The sequence below is a fragment of the Lepeophtheirus salmonis genome, chromosome 13, assembly GCF_016086655.4.
Source record: "Lepeophtheirus salmonis chromosome 13, UVic_Lsal_1.4, whole genome shotgun sequence".
Taxonomy (NCBI): domain Eukaryota; kingdom Metazoa; phylum Arthropoda; class Copepoda; order Siphonostomatoida; family Caligidae; genus Lepeophtheirus; species Lepeophtheirus salmonis.
This window is the reverse complement of record NC_052143.2, coordinates 9340936-9363511: the sequence shown is the minus strand read 5'-3', so window position 1 is coordinate 9363511 and position 22576 is coordinate 9340936. Positions and strand designations below refer to the sequence as shown.

The following is a 22576-nucleotide window of genomic DNA, read 5'->3' as shown; positions in this document are numbered from 1 at the left end:
GAATTTAACTTTCAAATTGAAGCATTCGGATCTAGAATTGAACATCAATTTGAAGTTAAATTTCAAATTATCTTGTTATTATTCTAGAACAGCTTATATTATAAGAATTTTAGACACCAACTAGAACAAAAATTGTGAAAATTAATATCCTGAAAAAATTTACCATGTCAAACATTACAATACATATGATTGGAGGATCTTCAAGAGCAAAACCCTGAAATTTAATTAGAGCCAAGTGATAATTAAGACTATCAAAGAAATATCAAATATAGTATTTGATAGTCCAAGGTATGACCATGCACGGTAGACCTTGAGGGAACAAGAATGTATCGTACTCCCTACCTACTTTTTAATAAAGTAAAATTTTATATTTATGATTGGGAGAGTTTGATCGAAAAACTGTGTCATTCTATTTGATGACATTTCCTTTATTTCTACTCCAACCTTTTTTAAACACTTTGCCTCCACATTGAGCTCTGGAGAGAGTGAATAAGAATTATTCTACAGTAAATGTGAGTTATAAATCAATAGGAAACACTCAAGTTTTAAATAAAAAAAAAAAAAAATAGGACTTATGCTACTTGATGATATCTGCATGCATATTAACCTGGTAATATGTGTAGATGGAAAATGGAATTCAATTTGTTCAATGTTTCAACATACATCATTTTGTGTTTTACGTACATTATAAAGCTGGAATATCCTAGTTATGTAGCTCGTAAATACAGAAATAACTTAGTAATTTAAATTAATCAAAAAGATATGATAGCATCAATTAATGGTGACAGATTATGGAACTAAATAAGATGTTTGGAGTTCTACGTCTTATTTTGTTTCAAAATTAATTGATTAATATTATTAATATAATGGTTTCAAAAAATTGCATAAGATTAGAAATTAAAAAAAAAAGAACATTTACAGTGTTAAATGAATTAATTAACAAGTTATATTTGTTATTTTTTTACTAAAAATACCCCATTTAGATAGACACCCTTCATGATAAAAACTCTTTTAGATTAAAGCTATGCGCCTCCCTCTTGGTATTACCACATACAATGGAGGAAATAAGTATTTGATACCTTGCCAATGTTGTGTAAGTCTGCCCACTGATAAGTGTGTACAATGGAATGGATATCCGGAGACTGGCTAGGCCAATGGCTTAGTGTTGTGCTGATCCTTAATTAGTACTGAAAACTTCAGTCCAGTTCAGTCTTGGTCTCTGTCTGGTCCAGTTTAGTCCTAAAACTGATAAAGTTTGTTTCTTGATGACGTAACTCAACTTTATTTTTTTTTTTTTAATCAGCTCTGGTACTAACAGTCCGAATGACCTGATTGGAATGGTCCTAAGCCTGGGATGCACCGAATAAATAATGACTGACATTACAGTGCACGACCTCATGGTGCTGCATATTACGCCACTCCTTAGTTACTATGGGCATATTTTCTGGGTCCTTTTCGTGCTGTAAGACCCATTACGTTACCCATTTTGAGTGCCCTGCCCTGATGAAAGGAGGTTACAGCCCAAGATTTCCTAGGATAGGGATCCTTCCATTTTCTCTTTGATGCAGGGAAGTCATCCTTTCCCCTTAGGAGAGAAACCCCTCCTAAAAGCCACATCCCCATACTTGACGATGGGGATCATTTTCTTGGGATTGTACTCAGTATTTTTCTTCTTCCAAACATCTACTACTGAATTTATAGACCGTTCCTTATTTTGTCAGTGAGCAAACTCACAAAATTGACAAGGTATCGAAAACTTATTCGCCCCACTATAAATAACTACTTTAGTTCTGATCCCTTATACGCATTTTAGCGCATCCTCAATGCATATATATATATATATATATGAGAGGAAAAAGGTTTTTTTTAAGTTAAGCTTAACATATTTATAATATTCATTATGTAATTGATCCTTACTCTTCTAAACGACCTTTTTGACCCTTTTCTATTATACAAGAACACACGCCTAAACAATCATTAAGTCATTAGTCTATTGGTTTCTAATGCTGGTATTTTTCTTTTTCTCATTTGTCTTTTGGTAATTCTATAATCACCTTCAATACTCAACTCTAATTGGATTTTGAATCCCTTCAGTTTCAAAATGTAAGTGAATTAATATTTCATTTTAATTCTCTTTTTTTTTTCATATTCCTCTTACTTCTAATTTCGTAAAATACAAAAAAATAAATGTAACATTTAAAAACAATGATTTTTAGGTATTTGCAATTTCATAAAAAAATAATTCAAACACTACGATAAGCTTATTTACATTTAAGTAAATTATTCTTTTTTATTCCCATCCTATTAATTTTTTTACTACAACCAACTCAACACCTACTCTTCTGCTCTGCTACTGCTTGTTTGTGCACGATTGTATATATCCATCATCACCCGACTTCTTCAATAAATAATTTAAAAAAATAATGATAATGAATTTACACTCATTATCAATTCAAGGAACCGGTAAGTGATGACGCTTTATGTATTTGTGTTACTAGTTAAATTATATATGTATGTATGTATATTTTGTCCTCCCGCTATCTATGTCTTTTATTAAAATATTTTCCTGCATGATTCCTATCTTCATAGTTGTTGTGTATATCGAGGCTCAAAGAGTTAATAAACCAACATTTGACATATTCTCTTCGGAATACATAATATGTACTATTTTATTATCTGATCGTTTTTTGAAAATATCGACGAGATCTGATCAAGTAGATACAGCTATAATCTAATTTCGAAATCAATGTTATATCGATTCTACTATTTATTTTATTATTATTATACTGGTAACCAACCCCACACAATGCTTACATTTTTTACATCTAAAATGTAAAACCCTTTTTTGCTTTCCTCCGCAATTTTCTATTATTGAGAAAAATGGAAATAAAGAATCAATTTAGGGGGAAATTCTTTTAAAACTTTTGAAAGACTGCATACTCTTCAAAATTTAGCATTTTCTAAAAAATAAAGAATCTTTTCAATGTTTTGAATGAATTTCCCCCTAAATTGATTCTTTTCTTTCTCAATAATAGAAAAATGTAGAGCACATGGAAATTTAGTTTAACCTCAGAGGCATCCACAGGATTATATTTCGGGCTTGGTTTATTTTTTTTAATTTTTGGAAAATCAAATTAAAAAATTCACAGTTGTTCACAAAAAAATTAAGTTGTTTGTAAAAAATTTCACAACTTAAAATATAAATATAATTTTTGCTTGAAAAAAAAAAAAATCAAATACTAAATTTGTCCGACAAAAATTTCAAAAATCCACAGCTATTCACAAAAAGTTAAATTTTTTGGAAAAAAATTTCAAAACTTAAATTGCAAATTTTACATGCTTTGGAGAAAAATTTCAAAAATCTACAGCTTTTCACAGAAAATTACATTTAAAAAAAATCAAACTTTAAATTTTCTAGTAAGAAGCAAAAATTCCTTAATTTGGCTAAAACCCATCTCGTTCACCCCCTGCAAACGCCCTTGAACCTTACCAACTAAGAATGAAAAATGGCTTATATTGTTTATATTCCCTCTGGGCTTGTAAAAAATTAATTTGAAAATCGAATGAGAATTGAATTCGGAAGAAGAAAAAAAATGTTTTCTTTTCCATCAGAGTAGTATACATATATATCAAAACACTCTTTTGAGAATTCTAACCCTCCACATCTCTCCCAAATTCTGTCTCTCTCTTTTTGCACCATGTTGCAACTTTACACCCTTTTTGTATACCTCTAAGTGTACTACAGACATTATGTGGTGGTTCAACATTAAAGCAATCATCATCACAAATTGATGAGAATTACCCATATCTGACTATTTTTTCCTATATTTCATGGAGATTTCATTTGGATCAATTAAAACCAAGACTTTCCCATCGGGATTTGATATATAGCTTTACAAAGTTAAGAGCAGTAATGTTCTAACTTCTTCCTTAAAAAGAAACATTTCAAACTTTTAAGTAAACAAATTTTAAAAAAATAGCTATAAATTTTCTAAAATTTATAGCTATTTACAAAAACTAAAATTTGTTCTAAAACAAAATTAAAATCTATAGCTATTTAGAGAAAAAAAGATTGATATATTAAATTTTTTTGCAAATAATTGACTTTTTTGTAAAAAAAAGTTGAGTAAATAAATTTAAACAAAAATTTCAAATATTGGAAAAAAATTTCAAAAATTCTTGGCTATGTACAAAAATCCATAGCTATTTAGAGTTAAAAAATAGAAAAAAAATTCAAAAATTAAATTTTTAGGAAAAAAATGTTTAAAAATGCTCTGCTGAATTATCTTTTTTTGTAACAAAATGAAATCTAAAAAAAACAAAACAAGAAATTCCCTCTATTTTCCCATATTTTTTTTTCATTCATACCAAAAACAAATCTAGTAAAAAGCAAACAATTCATAATTTGGGTGCTATAGTCTCTTCAAGCCACACACTGCAGACACACTCAAGACTGAATAGTCATGAAAAGAGCACCCTTATACAAACTCTAAATATTAATTACTAAATACATATTCTTGTTTCATAAAGGAATGTCCGAATTAATCTGAGTTTAAATCAGAAGCTACGCAATTTGTCAGACGAGAAGATAAGATTTTCCCAATGGCAATTTAAAAATAATTAAATGTCAGAATAGGTAATTTTTTTGAGATACCTCAGTGTGTTAATTACAAACGGAGTAGGGCCAAATTTTTCGAAAAAATAATTCATCAGTAGGAATTACCGGGCCGTGCAGAATTATTTACCGATTTTTGTTCTGAACATATCGTGGACAATAATGACATTTCGAATGACTTGAGAAACAATTTATTCATACATTTTTAGAATAATAAAATAGTTTTTGATCAAATTTAATCAATGCATTTGGATTTGATCCACGGAAGGACCTTGGACGCCAGAATCTTCACATAATACTCTGCTGTTAATATGTAGCCAGTGGGGAACCATAGCGGCTTCATGGCCTTCCCGTTGGAGGCCACGAGACCCAACATCATCACCGAAGCAGGGTACTTTGTTGTTACCACAGGGCCGTGTTTATCTTGGACATCTTCAAAGATCACAACACAGTCATTTTGCCTGTTGAAAACAGGATCGACCGTAAAAGTTTTCTCACCGGAAAAAATGATGATGCGTCCAGATGAGCTCTTGATATCATTCAAGATTTTCTTGGCACGCTCAAATCTGCCTTCTCGCTGACGTTCAGTTAGCAGAGGGTGTTCAGTACGCCTCATGGACTTTCATCCAGCCCTTTTCAATGCCCTTGAAACAGTTGATCTCGACGTTCCCATCTTTCTGGCCATGTCGGCAATGGACCTGTTGGGAGTCCTCTTAAACATTGCCTTTACTTGCCTTGTTGAGACAGTGGGCTTCCTGCCAGCCCCAGGGGAATGGTTGAGATCACCCCCAGCCTCCAAGCACTTGGAAACGTTGTAAATTGTCTTCAACGAGGCCCCAACCTGTTCCTTAATGTTGTTATGAGGCACTCCCGCTCGGAGGAGGGCTGCAATTTCGATCCTCTTTGTTTCCTGATTGGACATGGTCTCACGGTTGGAAGTTGTTACTCTCTCACAGGAAGTATTTTTGTTTATTTTAACATTAAAAATACGAAACAATCAGATTGGTTGCCACAAAACCTCTTAAAAAGTATATTTACATCATCGGTAAATAATTTTGCACGGCCCGGTAAATACAAGAAATTACTGGGCTAGTAAGAGTTTTTTTTGTTTGGCCGCTAATTAAATAGATCTTGCCTAGAGCCTTCATTTGTTTTGTCTCCAATATGACATATATTATTTTATTATGCTCGGTAATTTTTGTAATCTGGAAGTGTACTTTAGCTGTGTTAATCCGAATAAATGATGTAATTAATTGATGGAAAAAGGAAATAACTAAAAATAATTAATCAACTTTTGATATTGAGTTGATACAAATCAATCCTGATTCATTTTTCAGAAAAATAATCCTAGCTTGCTCTTATGTTGACATAACTACCTCAATTATCAATAAACAAACACAGTGTAAAAAAATCACTGCCCTACATACTTTCTTTTAACAAATTTGTTTGATTTGTAAGTTTCAGAGTAGGACGGAGTTACTTACAATATAAATTTTATGTTTGTAGTTTTTTGATCAGATGAATTTCAAATTTGATTCTTTAAATCCATTCACTTCAAATCCATTCATTATATTATTTACAAATTAGACAATATAACATGAGGGTTCTTTTTGATTCATTTATATGTAATTTGACCAATACATTCAGTTTTTAAATTTTTTACAAAAAAGCTCAAAAATTAAATTTCGACTATTACATTAAAAAAAAAATCAAATATTAATTTAAAAAAAAATTCAAATTCAAGAATCCATAGTTCTTCATAAAAAATTGAATTTTTTGGAAAATAATTTCTAAAACCCATAGCTTTCACATAAAATTAAACATTTAAAACAATACATTTTTTCAGAAAACATTTCAAATATTAATTTTTTTCCTAATTTTTTTGAAAAAAATCTCATAAAACTATAGTCTTTCACAGAAAATTAATTTTTTTTGCAAAAAAATCTCAAAAATCTATAGAAAATTAAATTTTTTGGAAAAAAAATTTTAAAAATTAAATTTTTTGATAAAAGATTAAAATTACAAATTTTTTTAAGAAAAAATTTCAAATATCAAATTTTTTCCTCTACTGTATAATTTGCCCGAAAAAAACATTTCTCTATTTCGGCAAATTCCATAATTTAGGGGGGAAACCTCCACCCCACCCCCTGCAGTCAGCCCCTGGTACAATTTGCCTTCCAAACCATGATCCGTTTCCCCTTTCCTTTAAAAATAACACTCTCTTATTAATTGTCTCAAAAAAAAATACAAAAATAGATTGATTCAAATCAATTTTTGATGTGTGAGAAACTCTCCCTACCCAAAACGAATTGAAAACATAAATACACATACATATAAAGTACTACTACGTATATGTGATTCAATTAGTTGAACAACTTTTTAATTCTTGTTCAAATCATCTCTAAAGTAGTCTCTCTCATGTATTAATTATTCTAGGCTTTTGCTTGGTTCTCTGATTTATTGGTTGAGCATTCAGAAATATTTTGGTCTCTCTTTGGAGTGGATATGGATACAATTCTGGCTGAGCAACCCCCGGATACGTGAGTATAATTAGTTATCTGAATATGTAAGGTTTTTTTATTTCATTAACTATGTTAATCCCTTGTTACAGATGGGACTCATTCCCTCTTTTTCAAATCCTGAACGATTACCTTAAGGAAGATGATAATTTAAAGAATGGAAAGTTTCATAAGCATATTCGAGACACCTTTGCGCCTCAAGTTGTACGATATGTTGATTTGATGGAGTCCTCCATCGCACAATCCATTCATAAAGGATTTGAAAAGGAACGATGGGAGATCAAAGGGTATATTTTTAAAATTTATATTTAATATAATTTATATCGAGTAAAAAACAATGAAACAATTGCAGGGGCGTCCACAGGATTATATATTTTTGTTCTTTTGAATTTTTTGAAAAAATTTCGAAAATTAAAAATTTGCTCCATTGCATAATTTGTTTGAATGACCTTTTTAGAAAAGAGATTCCTTCATTTGCCTACCCCTTGCGGACACCCCTGAAATGTTACACACACGTATTCATTACATTTTTTTTTATTTGTAAATTTTCTTTAGAAAAGTGCCCAGGCCCTGTGTTGGCAAGCCAAGGTAAACCATTTAATTAAAAAGAAGCAAAATCGTTCAAAATAATTTCGAATCATAGTCTTAGAACGCTGTCTGATATGCTATTTCTCATCACTTACCTTTCTACATAATTTAGTCATATTATTTAGTATTAGTATTTCTAAACTCAATATTCAATTCTGGAATCCCTTGGTGTGGAGACGTTTTACTAAAACCTTGAACGTTTTAAGAATAAAACATACCCTGATTGTCAGACTTATTGACACAATTGTCCGCTACATCAAGGTCTTTCAAAAATAATACACTTTTAATTTTGGTCTAACATTATGCATTTGCAGATGTAACAAGTCATTTATGTTCATAATAAGGCCCTTAATTTAAGATATTGACCAGCATTGTTGAAATGCTAGAGGGATGTAGCATCATTGCATTTTTGTTCTTGTTTTAGTTTTAATGTTATTTTTGTACATTTATCGCTTCTTTAGAATAAAAAAGTAATGTTTAAACATTTCTAAATTGTTCAGGAAAAACAGTATTTTAAAAAATCTCACAAAAAATAGGACTGTATCGTTTCTTAGTATGGACTTTATAACAGTCACGGGACAATAACATAACGTCATTATTTTTGCTCCTTTAAACACTTTCTTAATTTTAGAACTACCTTTACTAGGCATCATTTTTGCAAATGATAGTTTGTCATTATTCTTAATTTAGGTCAAATTATGCAAATAATCTTTATAAACATTGGTGAATGTTGATTGATGATGACGTCATGAGAACCAAAGATTGTTCCAACGTCAAAATATTTGGGCCAATACATCCCTACTAAAATGTAAGGCATAGAATTAGTGTTGGATCAGTCCTAGAACTAAATGTCTTTTTCCTCCGCCTCATTCAATCTTTTTTTTATCAGTCCCATATTTTTACCATTCAATGCTCCTAAGGACTGATGAATCGGTCTTTCAATCCGAATTTCCTAGCTATATTTTTATTTCCTTAAACTCTTAGCTAAGATTGAAGAATATTTGAACTAAGAAAAAAATGAATGATATCTAGAACATATAATAATACGTTCTAGTCACACATCTCCTATAGATATCTTGTCTCTTTGAAAGATTTAATGAATTATGATGTAACTTGAGCGACTCAAATGACGTAGTTAGTTGTAACTTCGTCATTTCAGCTGTTGTAGTTTCTAAAAAACTCCGTCAGGACCTGTCCCAGGACTGACAAATTTAATTAGGACACGTAGTTTATAGTTTTTTTTAGACCGATCCAACACTATGCAGTAGGGATTAGTAAAGTGTTTAAGTACTCCATGGCTAAATTTAGTAATATAGCTGTAATATTTGCCAGATTAATCCATATATAAAAACCATATCAATAATAATAATGTAGAAATTATTTTTACATACTGCTCAGAATGAGGTTAAGTAAGTAGTTGTTACTCCTCCATATTTGAAATTTGATCGAGATCGGACATTTTTATCCTAAAGTAGCGATACGTATTTATATATATATATATATATATGGAGTGTATATTATTTTTTCTGCAACATAATTGATATTATAGCTTTTGATTAGTTAATTCATAGATTTAGATTCTATTACCTGAAGTTTATAGGTAATTCGTAGTGACTTCATTCTTGCCTTTTTCCTATATTTAAAAAATTCAATTCAAGGTTACTGTTACTGTGATATATAGATAAATAAATAGTTTTTAACTCTCTCGCGAGCTATTTTGTACGAACACTTAGCATAGGACATAAGTGTAGGGTTTCATTTACAGACATTTCATTAATTAATTATCAATCAAACCTACCAAATGATTTTTAAAAGATAAATATCATTATATAGTTTTCTAAGTATTCTATACTTGACGGATATTTTGTATCTAATATACAAATACTATTTAAAAGGAATCATTTTCATGTCTAGCATTCAAAAATAATTGTATTTGAGTTAATATTATGGACCAGGGTCTTGCCGATATGGATTTGTAAGGACCGATTGTAGGTTAAAAACAGATAACCCAATAATAAGCTGATATTTCCCCATATTTGCCTTTTAGATTCCTCTAAAAATAATCCCATTTAAGCCTAAAAATTACTTTTTCAGCAACTATATAAATTTCCTCATGACTGTGGCAAACCTGATCATTTGCTAAAATTTTTAAGAAATTAACTCTTTTAATAATTTCATTATTTTCTCTGAAAAAAATGTATTATTTCACTAATAAAAAAGATCCTATTTTTTAAAATGGAAAAACGAAATCAAACATCAGTAATGAGCGACAAATTCGGTCCATTTTCAATTATTCAAAAATTTCCTAAATTCCGATGATTTAATCACCTCACCTATACATCGGTCGGGCCCTACGTAGGGGATAGTTTCATGCATGTTCTGAATTTTGATGAGACCTCTATTAAATTTTTCTTTGTTACGATACTAAAATTAGTTCCTGTATAAAGTGAATAAAATATCTAATTACGTATATCAGGGGGGTCTGCTGGGGATGTCCTGGAGGGGATGGTAGGCAATTATGTAGGAGAGCAAAAAAATTAATATTTGAAATTTTATATATATAAACCTGCGGACGCCCTCCACCATCTAAAGGGTTATTCAAGGGCAATCCGACAACTACATTTTAGTGGTCTAGAATTCAGTCAAAGATTGTATTATTAGTCTGTAACTGTAAATGTTTCCTCCTTAGGAATTATTATTCCCTTTTGAGGCCCAACTTAAGGCCTTGGTTTGGAAATTTAGCCCAACTCCATTTGTAATTGAATAGCTTTGGTCTATGCACGCACATAATATGCTTATGTTTCATACAATGACTAATTGAATTTATGTTTCTGTTTAGTGTTCATCATTTACATCCTTCTGTTTAAATATTTATTTCAATTTAAAAAAGTTTTACTCGAGTCTCACTTATAATTTAAATAAGTTAATCATAGCTTCATTAAGATATATATATTATATTAATTCATGGGCGTCCACAGGATTATAATTTGGGGAGGGCTTGGTTTTTGATAATTTTTGGAAAAAAATCCAAAAATTAAATTTTCTTTTCAAAAATTCAAATTTCCATAGCCATTCGCATAAAAAATAAAAATATTTAGGATAAAAATTTAAAAAATTAAATTTTTGGAAAAAATTCCAAGAATAAAATTTCAATTATTAAATTTTTTTCAAAAAATTACTTATATCTATAGTTTCTCACAGAAAATTTAATTTATTTTAAAATAATGTCAAATATTAAATTTTTTTCAAAAAAGTTCTTATATCTATAGTTTCTTCACAGAAAATTTAATTTAAAAAAAAAAATTCAAATATTTAATTCATAGAAAAAAATTTCAAAAGCCCACAGCTATTCACAAAAAATAATGCATTTTGAAAAAAATTCAAAAACTATAGCTATTCGTAGAAAATCCCTTTTTTTGAAATTTTGTTTTTGAAAAATTAAACTTTTTCGAAAAAAAATCATCAATAATTTAATTTCAAAAAATATATTTTGGTAAACAAAATTAAAAAATCCATAGGTATTAGTAGAAAATTAAATTTCTGGAAAAATATTTCAAATATGTAATTTTTTGCCCTACTTTATAATTTCCCTCAATGACGAAATAAAATTGTAGTAAAGAACATTTTGGGGTGGGGGGAGGGACTACGTCTTTTCCAACCTATTTCCTACGGACGCTCCTGAAATTATCCTTTAATAGATACTATGACATCGAATAACGATCTCTTTTATTCCGATTGTAATATATGGCGGATTATAAAAAATCACATAATACGAGTAATTAGATACATTAGGTTTTTTATTCTAAAATACAAACATATGTACATATAAATTGAATGATTTTAAATCCATGACACTCAATTAATTAATAATTGATTTAAATACCTATTCTCTAGCAATGGTTGTGCTACATCTGAGGATCTTTTTTGGAAATTGGATGCTTTACAATCCTTTATTCGTGATCTTCATTGGCCTGATCCGGAGTTTGCATCACATCTTAATTCTCGTTTAAAACTAATGGCCTGTGATATGATAGAATCCTGTATTCAAAGGTGAGTCATTTCTTTGCTTTATAGTACTATGTTGCCCCTTAAAAATCAATTATTTTTTTTACTTTGACTTTTTTCCACCTTCCTTTTTGTTCCTTTCATAATAAAACCTCACTGTACAATCAATATATGTTCTTGACTTTAATTAACATCTCATGGTAGCCTCACTTCTTAAGTTCTTTGACCCTAAATTGAAAAAATCGATATCTCCATTTTTTTTTATATATATCAAAGTTACAATACCTGCTTTTCCAGTAAATATACATCAATTTTGTGCTACTATCTTTACATAGTGATGTACCACGAGGAAAACTCGTCAATTGGTGCTCGAGTAACGTGAATTAAACTAAAAAGGGTACACCAAAAACTCGGCTCGTGTTCCTAAACGGCGAGTGTTTACTTGTCTCGTCTCCAAACTTTGGACTTCCCTGTTTTCCTTTTTGAACACATTATGGCATGTAAATCTTTCTCTGATAAATTTAGGTTTTTCACAGACAATAATATGTTGATTATTGAGCAATGTGTTCTCTAAGGCCCCGTCCATCCGGCAACGTTTTCAAAACGCTTCTGTTTTTTCTTTGATTCATATTTAAAAAGTTTCGACTCCACGAGAATTTTGATGTATCTAATGACAATCTTTATTGTTACTTATTAAAGTAGGGTTTTTTAAATCAATTTCTTAACCTTAAGAATGAATATTTCAAATAATAAAAGTTAGTCGTTTCATAGAATTATAGAGACCTGGAATAATCACGCATACTTTTTATTTCCATATGAGGGCAATATAAAAGGAGTTATTGGTTGAAAGAAAGACTCAACGTCATTTTTTATTCCACTCCTTCAAGATGGGAAATATAGAACACAAGGTTGTGTACATGCATGATTATTCTATGTGTCTAGAATTCCATTGCCGCTTCAAATATATTATTTGTCTACAATCATTTTTTATTAAATATTAATAAGCAAATGTGTCAATAAAAATATATTGGTTAAAACCCGACTACAATTATAGTAAGTTAAGCTAATTTTTAAGTTAAACCTAAAATACAAAGGGAAAAAATTAAATGAGAGGTTTTCAATAATTCATTCAAAAACATGATTTTTGACTGACAAGTTTGTTAGCGATCAATCGGTGTTGGGGGAGTAACGAGTAAAACTCGAAATTCCTTGAATATTTTTTTGGTTTTTTTTATAGAAACTCGAAAAGACTACAGGGTACTTTATCTACAAAGCTATCCATTATTTGTTGTACTCTTCTCTTCTGTGTAGTGAATAAATTTACATTTATTCTACGTTTCATTTTTTTTTTATTAATAAAAATGTGAAAAAATTTGAGTCGAAAGTTTAAGAACTCAAAGGTCACGCCTGAGTGTTACAGAATTGTTACATTATTTTTTGGGCATAGGAATACATTTCCACACATAGAACCGATTAAGATGCTGAGATAATGAAAATATAAACGTTGTTTTTTTGGAAGTTCCAAACAGAGCTCATTTACTTTACATCATTTCAATGACCTGTAGCAAAAGATAGAAATTAAAGTCAGTGGTGGCCTGACAAGGGGATTATTCTTCCCTTGCAACTTTAATAATTTATTAATGTGAGGCAAAATTATCATTGTCTTAATAGACTTTTGCTTTAGACTTACAAACACTTTACTGCTTCTTTTTTTAACTATAACTAAACTCTTTATTGAATAGGACGGATGCCTCATTCCAAAATCATCTGAAGAAAGGCATACTATTGAATCCAACGGATTATATTCTTCCTTCCGAAATATGTGCTATGGTCAATGTAGTTATTGATGCAAAAAACCAATCCTACAAATTATGCTCTGTGGATGGAATGGGGGTAAGTTTGACAATAAGAACGAATAAGGAAATGAATGTCTTTGAATGTCTCCATCATTACTCATAACATTTTTTTTTTTTTTTTTTTACATTGCTAATCCCATTGTCATTACACTGTTTTAGGATAAATCTAATGATGACTCCGGAGATAAACGAAAGGTTTTATTTTTTAAATTCTCTTTCTTTTTGCAAAGATGTTCAAAAGAAAGCCGTTGCTTTTGTGTTTATTTTTTTTGTTTTCAAGTATCTTTATTTTCGTATGTAGATGAACATTGTACAAAAGCATACAAAATGCATGACTAAGGAAATATGAATGGACATATTTTTTCTGTACATATGTGATTTGAAGCTTTAGTTTTAATTCAGGACAAACATGTATCTTATTTCAAAGTTATAATTTACGCTTCCATAGGGACGACACTGCATTAGATATTATATTCATTGATGAAAATATTATTTTAATGGACTTTTTGTAGTTGCTAACTGAATATATTTTTTTTTTTTTTTTTTTTTTTTTTTTCTTAAGCTGTTTTCATTTTTCTTTATACGGAGTGGGAAGGGTCATTATCTAATAGCTCTTCAGAGCTAATTCTACGAAACACCATCACAGCCAATCTAGTCTCTTCCATATAGTATTGAATCCACATAAGAATGATCGCCTTATCGGTCTTTTTTTGCCCCTTTCAGTCTTTTTTTTTTTTTTTTTTTTTTTTTTATCAGTCTAATCTTTTTTACCATTTAAGAGTCCTAATAACTGATAAGTTGGTCCTTCAGTCCTAACTATCTTTTTATTTTATTTACTCATAGCTAAGATTGAAGAATATTAGAGCTAATACAATAATGAAAACGTTGTAGTCACATATCTCCTACAAGTACCTTGTCTCTTTGAAAGAGGTTATGAATTATGATGTAACTTTAGCGACTCAAATGACGTAGTTATTCGTAACTACGTAATTTCAGCTGTTGTAGTTTCTACAAAAGACCAATAAGGACCGGTTCTAGGACTTACAAATTTTATTAGGACAAGACTACAGACTTTTTATTCTTGTAAAAGTCAATCCAACACTACTTCCAAAATATTTTTCAAATTGTCAGGGTGACATCTTAATTTTTTATGTTTTATTTCTTTACATAGCGGTGGATATTATTATTTTCATCAATGATAATATTACTTTAATATGTACATACGTGATACAAATATATCATATCTAGCTAGTACATAGTCATAGATCAATAATAGTAATTTTATTAGAACAAGGTTAGGCGACAAGAAAATCGCTGGGCAAATCCAACAGATGTATGAAGTATTTTATCTTATATCTCTTGTTACGTCTTTGGAACCCTTGCTTCGCTAAATGTAGTTTAAAAGTTATCATCGAAGCATTTGATGAAAATTAGACGCATTGAACCATATCCACCCTATAAAGGTTGAATTGATTAAAATTGAATATGTCAATTAATAAATAACTTCATATTCAATTCTTAATTCATTATGGTACTTTATTAATTTTCTGTGAATCGTTTTAGATTTTTGGATTTTTTTTCAAAAATTTAATATTTGAAATATTTTTCAATAAAAGTTTATTTTCTGTGAAAAGTTTTCTTTTTTAGAATTTAAAAAAAAAAATCGAAACACCCCAACCCTCAAAAAAAAAAAAAAAAATGAGGCAATGAAGACTATTTTACCAAACAATTCTTAAATTCTTGAAAAAAAGAAGCAGATTTTGGTTTTGACCATTCCTTACAATTAACTAGTACATATTTTGATATTCATAGAATAATTATTTGGAATCAGATTATCACTTCTGAATGATTTAATCAGTTTCGTGTGAGGCCTTGAAGCTATTCATATATGAACAAGAAAACTGTTTAGGAATAACTTCTGAATTATTGAAGTCATTTGCAATAGATTTTTTTAAGCATCAGTAAGTTGTTCTCGAATTAAATAGTACTTATTTTAAATAGGATTTATCTAAAAGTGTGTATTTATGCTTCTGTTTGTCACTTGAGACTTATTTTTTAAACGGCCATTGCACAAAAGTTATGAAAGAAACAACTAAACAACCAGTTTTATTTTAAAGTTCTGGCCTTTATCTAACATTTGAACATAAATAATGGTTATTTTATTGTACATTGTAGATTCTATAGGTATACTAAATTTTTATCACGCAAAAACTGACATTTTTGTAGGAAAATTTGTCACAACTTGGCTAAACAACACAAAATAATGGATTGAAACTACAAATCAAAATCTACAAACATTTTTACCCTAGAAAAGACTTATTAAACAATTCTCAATGTTTATTTTCTACCATAAATAGTTTTTCCACCTTTTGACATTGAAATTGGGGTCAAATCTAAAACCATGTCCTAGATTAAATATTACATCTGGGCATTTTTTTTGGGGGGGGAAGGGGTGGAAAGGCATAGTTTTTCGACTTTTTTGCAAAATAAAATCAAAAAATTATAATTTTTTGGAATTAAATTTGAAAATTTTTCAGGAAAAAAAAAATTCAATATTATTTTTTTTTGAAATCCACAGCTATTTAAAAAATAATAAAATTTTAGGATATAAATTTCTAAAATTCAATCACAAATATAAAATTTCTTGAATTTTTTTTTCAAATTCCAGAGTTGTTAACAAAAAATGAATTTTTTAGAGAAAAAATTTCATGTTTAAATTTTTTTGAAAACAAATTTCAAATATTAAAATTCTTGGAGAAAAATTTCAAAAATCTATACTTATTTACAGACGATTAAAATTTTTGGAAAAAAATGAAAAATATCAATTAATTTCAAATATTAAATTTTTGAAAAAAAAAAAAAAATATGTAACATGCTTGTAAGAATAAAATATTCCAGGCTTCCCCCTGAGTACGCCCCTGATTACTTAAATTAAGGAAGACATTTACATTCCCTTACCATCTACACGTTAATGTATTTATTAAAATATTATTAATTTGCAAAATTTTAATTCAAAAAGCAATGCTTAATTAATTAGACATAAATATGTATTTTATTTTGTAATAAAGTTACTTTTTGGTATCTCAAAAGTATAATGTTTCCTTGTTATATTTAATTGAAAATTAAATTATTTTCTATTAGTTTAGAAATTGAATATTTGTTTTGCCATTATGATTTTGTAGTAAATTGCATAAAGTGATAAATATTAATGTAATGATGTGTATGTATCTCTAGACAACCTTTCATACTTATGGAAACAGGTGGAAAGGTCCTAAATGAGTTGGGAGTTAGTCATATGTTATGTAGTTAGCCAACTTGTCCCAAGTATGGAATCATTATTGATAAGTGTCAAAGCTTTGCAAGAATTAATTAAAATTCTACCAGTCAACGTTTAGAATACTGATTAAGGAAAAGGAAGAAAAAAAATCGTCTGATCACATGAACATACTCCGTATATTTTTGTGTTAGTGAAGCGCTATCACCATGTTACATCATTTTGAATTACTTATTACATTAATGTACATATTATTGAAGTGCGGATTTATCATACAAGCCTACATACATATATGAGACGCATTACAAAGTAGAATTTGATTAAAATTTTATACCTGAACAACATGACATTGGTGTAAAATTTTAGTGATACTTTTTTTTTCATAATCTGTAGAACTGTACAATATTTACAAATATGTACATAATTATGTATAAAAGATAATCCATATGTTGAAGAAATGGACCATGTTGTCAATAGTATACACAATAAATACTCTGATGATATTTTGAAGAAAAAAATTGCATATTTAATACTCACGATTTGATGAGATCTCATTTTTTTTTTGCAGCACAAATATCATACAAAAATAGACGAAATCATCGAAAGAACATTGTCGAGTATGAAAGTTGGTTTAGTTTCAAAATTAGTTTCCGTTCTAGAGAGTGTTTTGTCCAAATTGGGACGCTATGATGAAGGGAGTGTGATTGGATCCATTCTATCATTTACGGTATATGATTGAATTCATACTTCTTATTTTTATAAAATGAATACAAATTAATAGAATAAGCATAATGTAACGGGTACTGGCTCAGACCTTGGTAAGCAGTACATGTCCTTCATCCGTGCAAATATGGATCAAATAGCAAAGAAAATATCCGATGATCTTTGGGTTCTGAATGTCATGGAAAGATGGCATGGAGAGCAGGTTCAAATGCTTTGTACGTGGTTGACTGATAGACTCGATCGCTCACTTCATCCCTATCAATGTACTTGCCTTGCTCATATTGTCAAGGTATGTGTTTCAATAATTATGAATATTATGGAATATGTATAAACTGTTATACCTTTAATGTTTAATACATTTAACATTCGTAGCTATATCTTGTTCATTTAATAAACATTTTTTTAGCATGTGCTAATTTATTACCTACTACTACTCTTGTGGGTATGCACATAATCTAATTATAGAAGCACGAAATAAGTACTAAATACCTGTAGTCAAAACACTTATTTTTTTATCATTAAACAAATATCCTACTTAAAATATTGCAATCTCCATCATTTTTTGCATCGTATGGTAACTTTTCTTTTTTATTTACTTGCATGTCATTTCGTCATAATTTGTTTTTCTTAAAAATATATGTGCATGTGATTAAAATGTGATTAAACGTTCTCAGACTATTCGAGGAGAATCCGAAGCTATTGGTGTATGCAAGAATAACCTTAAAACTCGTCTATATCAATCTGTTGTGGAGCGACTCACAACAGAGTACCACCAATTAGCAAAAAAAGGAAAAATAGAGCTTGCAAATCCCCTTCACTATGGTGGACCTCAAAACACAAACTCATCTACTTCCTCTGGATCAACCACCATTACGACCGTATCCACTCCTGTGCATCAGTAGTTTCCTTTCTCCTTAGTAACAAATATAGATTTATATTACTTTAATTTTTAAACTGTAGTGAGTTATATTCGTTTATTTTTTTCATATTTTTCTTCCATTCTTATATACATACTCTGTTTTTCTTTTGTTCAACTAAGAAGTCAGTAGTTGGTTGAACTGTTTAATAATTATTACCTACTTTAAAAGTCTATTTACGAATGACGTTAAAGTATTTCTCACTTTCTTATACACTTAGAAAATATACAACGAATACGAGCTCCAAGGAGTCGAAGAAGATAAACTTAATTCTCAACATTGGCAAGCCATCACTCAAAGAATGACAACAGAAGAAGCAGCCTGTGTGCTTACAGGAGCTGAAGCGGAAGAAAATAATGGGTAAGAACGAGTTTTTTCTAATAATTTGATTGTGTCCTGTTATCTTTTTTTTTTTTTTTTTTTTCACTCATAAATCCCCAAAAAATTTGTATGAATTTGAGCACCCAACAATTCCTTTTTGAATTGATTGTTATATACACATGACATTGTTTTGTAAACAATGATTATTTACATATATAACAATGAGTTCCGCCTCTCTCTTTCTCAATCCGGTCAATGTTTACGTGTTAGGCCTTTTGGAAAATAGGAACTATTGTTAGTATGCTATGTTGTTCATCACCCAAGCTGCACTTTTAAATATTCCCATTAACCTTCCATCCAAAAATCACCCAAAAAAGTTTCCTTTTAATTGCGAATTTGAAAAAAAAATATGTAACAAAAAAAGAACGGTAATTATATTTTTTTAAGTGACAACGAGTCTCGAAATCAGCCATCGACTAAAGGGGCTAGTGGAGAGCAGGCTAACTCTCAAAATCCTGGGTAAGATTTGGTCAAATGTAGGTAGACATCCTCCATCTTTTATTTTATTCTGTTTTTGATAAAGTACAATCATGCATAATAAAACGTATCCTAACAACATGTTTGTGAATTTCAACACATACATACAATAAATAAATCGTAGAAGTCTTGAAATCATATATTATTTATATTTTGAATTAGGACACACTTTGAAAAAAACAAACCGACTTATGCTTATTTTTAGAAATATGTAATTGCATCATCATATATGAATGAAATGAACATTTGCTTTTTGAAAGTACTTTTAAATGTAAATCATTACTCTGTTTGTTGAAAGTGTTTCATTATTTACTTATGCACATACGTAATAACCTACTGCATAAATATATATCATAATTGAACCCCACAAGATTGGAATTAAAAAAGAAGGGAAGACGATAAAGTATATTTCATAAAGTATTACATATCTATAGAGCGTTTTCATTTGACATTCAGCAATGTTAATGTCAGCTATGTTAGGGACCTAAACAACCAAGTTTTATAAGGATAAAATCTCTTTTTTTTTTCATTAGTACTTTGTGAAATAATTACCTATTTCTGTATATATATAGGTGTCAAAGTAGGACTGAAAAATAGAAAGACTTACACCTTTACTTTCTATCAAAAAACTATCTCTCTAATGGTTAATTTTATTACATATCAGATCTTAATTTGTATGTAGAAGATGTTATTTCATTGTTATACAATCTTACTTCCATAGTTTAGACTTAGATAATAAATGAAATATTAGAGTGGCGATAATAAGATATGTTTATCTAATTATTCTACTTTCCTCGTCGTAAAACGTTCTAAAAAAATTCTAGCCATTTTATATAGATTTTTAGTACATATTAATTATATGTCATTCAAATATCCCTTTTTATCATTGGCATCAACTTGTACTATTCAATAAAGATTTTAAGTCTTTTTTAAATATTAAAGGAATTTAGAGAATTTTCTCAATTTATCACTTTTATTTTATAAAAATATTAACTATGAGCCCCTGGATGTCGTAGGATCCTATATATTAAATCAGTAAAAACGCTCTATTATTATAATATTGACCTTTTTGAACAATATGACTATTGTTTCGGAAGAAATTCAAGCCTTTACTCTCCAAGTCCATCATAAGTAACATCATTCTATGATGTTTTTCATACCTGTAATATTTGTATCTTATATATATTCTTAGAATGAATGCTTAATCATTAAATTAATTATTAGTTAGCTGTATTATGTAGTTTGCATGTACCTACTAGTTAATTTCATAGTTTAATTTCTTTAGTTGATTACATTAGCAAGGCGTGCATAATCACTTTGTAGCATGACTCATTTATGATGCACTCCTAACTTATGAGTTGTATAACGCACATCCTAGGTATATACTTTCATTCTTATAATATGCATTCATATATTACTTTCATAACAATAGTAACAAATCTAGATATGTTTGTAAATGTAAAATAAGAGCTTCCACGTATGTAGTTACATAAATTTTAGATTGTACAAGGGTATTTCAACATTTACCACAATCTAGGTACAAGTAGAGGCTTTCATGTCTTAATACATCACTATATCTACCATTTATTTTTTGTAGGGATTTCAACGATGATGAATCCGACTCTGGAAAGGTACCACCAAATCCCATTGCTGCTGCTGGAGCTGTGAAAGATGCACTCGCAACTGGAGGTGTGGACAAGGTGGCAGATATGGGAAAACAATCTGCTGTGAAATTAGGAGGAATGATGACCAAAGGACTCGGTGGAATGGCAGGAAAAGCTTTTGGAAATTTTTTCTAACCATCTAGCTTTGCTTTATTGTTTTTTATTCTTATAGTATCTGAGTTAATGAGTAGAATGATTTTTGTTTTTTAATTGACAATTTGATTAATTATCAAACAGTAAGATTAATACATAATAAACATCTTATTAGAAGAGTAAAGTAAAACAAAAACAAAACAAAAAAACATGTGAAACTCAAAAGCCTTATTCATAATTGTTTTGATTATTTATTATTTAACAAACTTTTGATAAATGATTCTGTCTATTTTTATGCTCTACTAATTGAGACATACACTTCTTTTAAGCCATACTATATCATTTTATTGGTTCAACGTCATGTTTTAATACGTTCTCCATTTTATATACCTAAAATATGAATCAATATTTACTATTAATGCTTTAAACAAATTTATCGTTAACCAAATTCTGCATATCTGACCACTCTACTCCATCTTATATTATATATTATTATATTGTATTCTTTGAGACATTCCAATTAGCTCTTTTTACCTCTACATAAATACATATTTATCTCTTTATCTCTTTCTGTCATTCGCAGTTACCATTGAGTTCGTATTCATGATTAAACATGTTTGAACCTCTTTCATATTTTGTTATTTGTTAAAATGAATTCAAACTACTTCTGTTCATGTATGCTAATAAATACTTGAAACAAAGTTACAAGAATTTTGATTTATTTTCTCTACCTATATCATAATAGCCAAAACCTAATGCAGGGAATACTGAAATGAGTAACATATATTAAGTACAGTATTATACACTCTTACAAAATATGTATCCAATCATATTGCTGCAAATAAGCAGGCTTGTGAGCAATCAGGAATACAATAGCGATCCGATCAAAAATTGCAATCAGAAACTAACTGTGATATAACGATCAGGTTCAACACGATCAGTGATCCGATCAATTTAATTACGATCACATTCAAATATACCATTTCTTTAAACCTATAAATGTGTATAAATATATATGTATACCTTTTTAACTTAAATAAACGATTTATGCGCCTTTTTCAAATGTATTTATTTACAATATTTTACTATCATAAAAAAAAATATAATTTGTGTAAAAAAAACTAAAATATTGCTTGCTGGCGAATAATTAAATGTTATATCCACATAAATTATAAAGGTTTTTATTTGACATTAACAGGAGTTGCTTCACGAGTTTATCGTTTCTCAGCCTCTGTTTAGTCCTTCTCAGGATCTGGTTGTCCTGGGAGAACAAACACTCACTGTTGGCACTACTAGGTAAGCCAAGATTATTTCCAGACCTTCAGAGTCTACTTGGCCGTATCCATCTTTTCGGGAAGTTTGGAGAAGAAATTATTCTCTTTCTGCACATCTTGAGATAACTTGCATAATGGCGGATCTTTAAATAATTTTTTTGCATTTTCTTGAGTCTCCTGAGTAATAAAG

The 22576-nt window shown here is 29.3% G+C and overlaps 1 protein-coding gene across 23 annotated transcripts in view; it reads left to right on the top strand.

Moving 5' to 3' along the window:
- The window catches only part of Cadps (calcium-dependent secretion activator 1), a 78041-nt gene extending 56228 nt beyond the window's left edge, over positions 1-21813 (top strand). For 7 of the 23 annotated variants that reach the window (XM_071893066.1, XM_071893069.1, XM_071893061.1 and 4 more), the window contains 11 exons: positions 7052-7155; positions 7227-7421; positions 7690-7722; positions 11617-11772; positions 13470-13620; positions 13743-13778; positions 17426-17584; positions 17639-17869; positions 18718-18857; positions 19266-19337; positions 20953-21813. In XM_071893066.1, coding sequence (XP_071749167.1) covers positions 7052-7155; positions 7227-7421; positions 7690-7722; positions 11617-11772; positions 13470-13620; positions 13743-13778; positions 17426-17584; positions 17639-17869; positions 18718-18857; positions 19266-19337; positions 20953-21154 — 1479 coding nt within the window. In that variant the 3' untranslated portion in view covers positions 21155-21813. Of the gene's footprint in view, positions 1-7051; positions 7156-7226; positions 7422-7689; positions 7723-11616; positions 11773-13469; positions 13621-13742; positions 13779-17425; positions 17585-17638; positions 17870-18254; positions 18540-18717; positions 18858-19265; positions 19338-20952 lie in introns of all 23 variants that reach the window. The other 16 variants (XM_071893073.1, XM_040723747.2, XM_040723752.2 and 13 more) reach the window with 12 other exon arrangements.
- Positions 21814-22576: the final 763 nt, after the last annotated feature.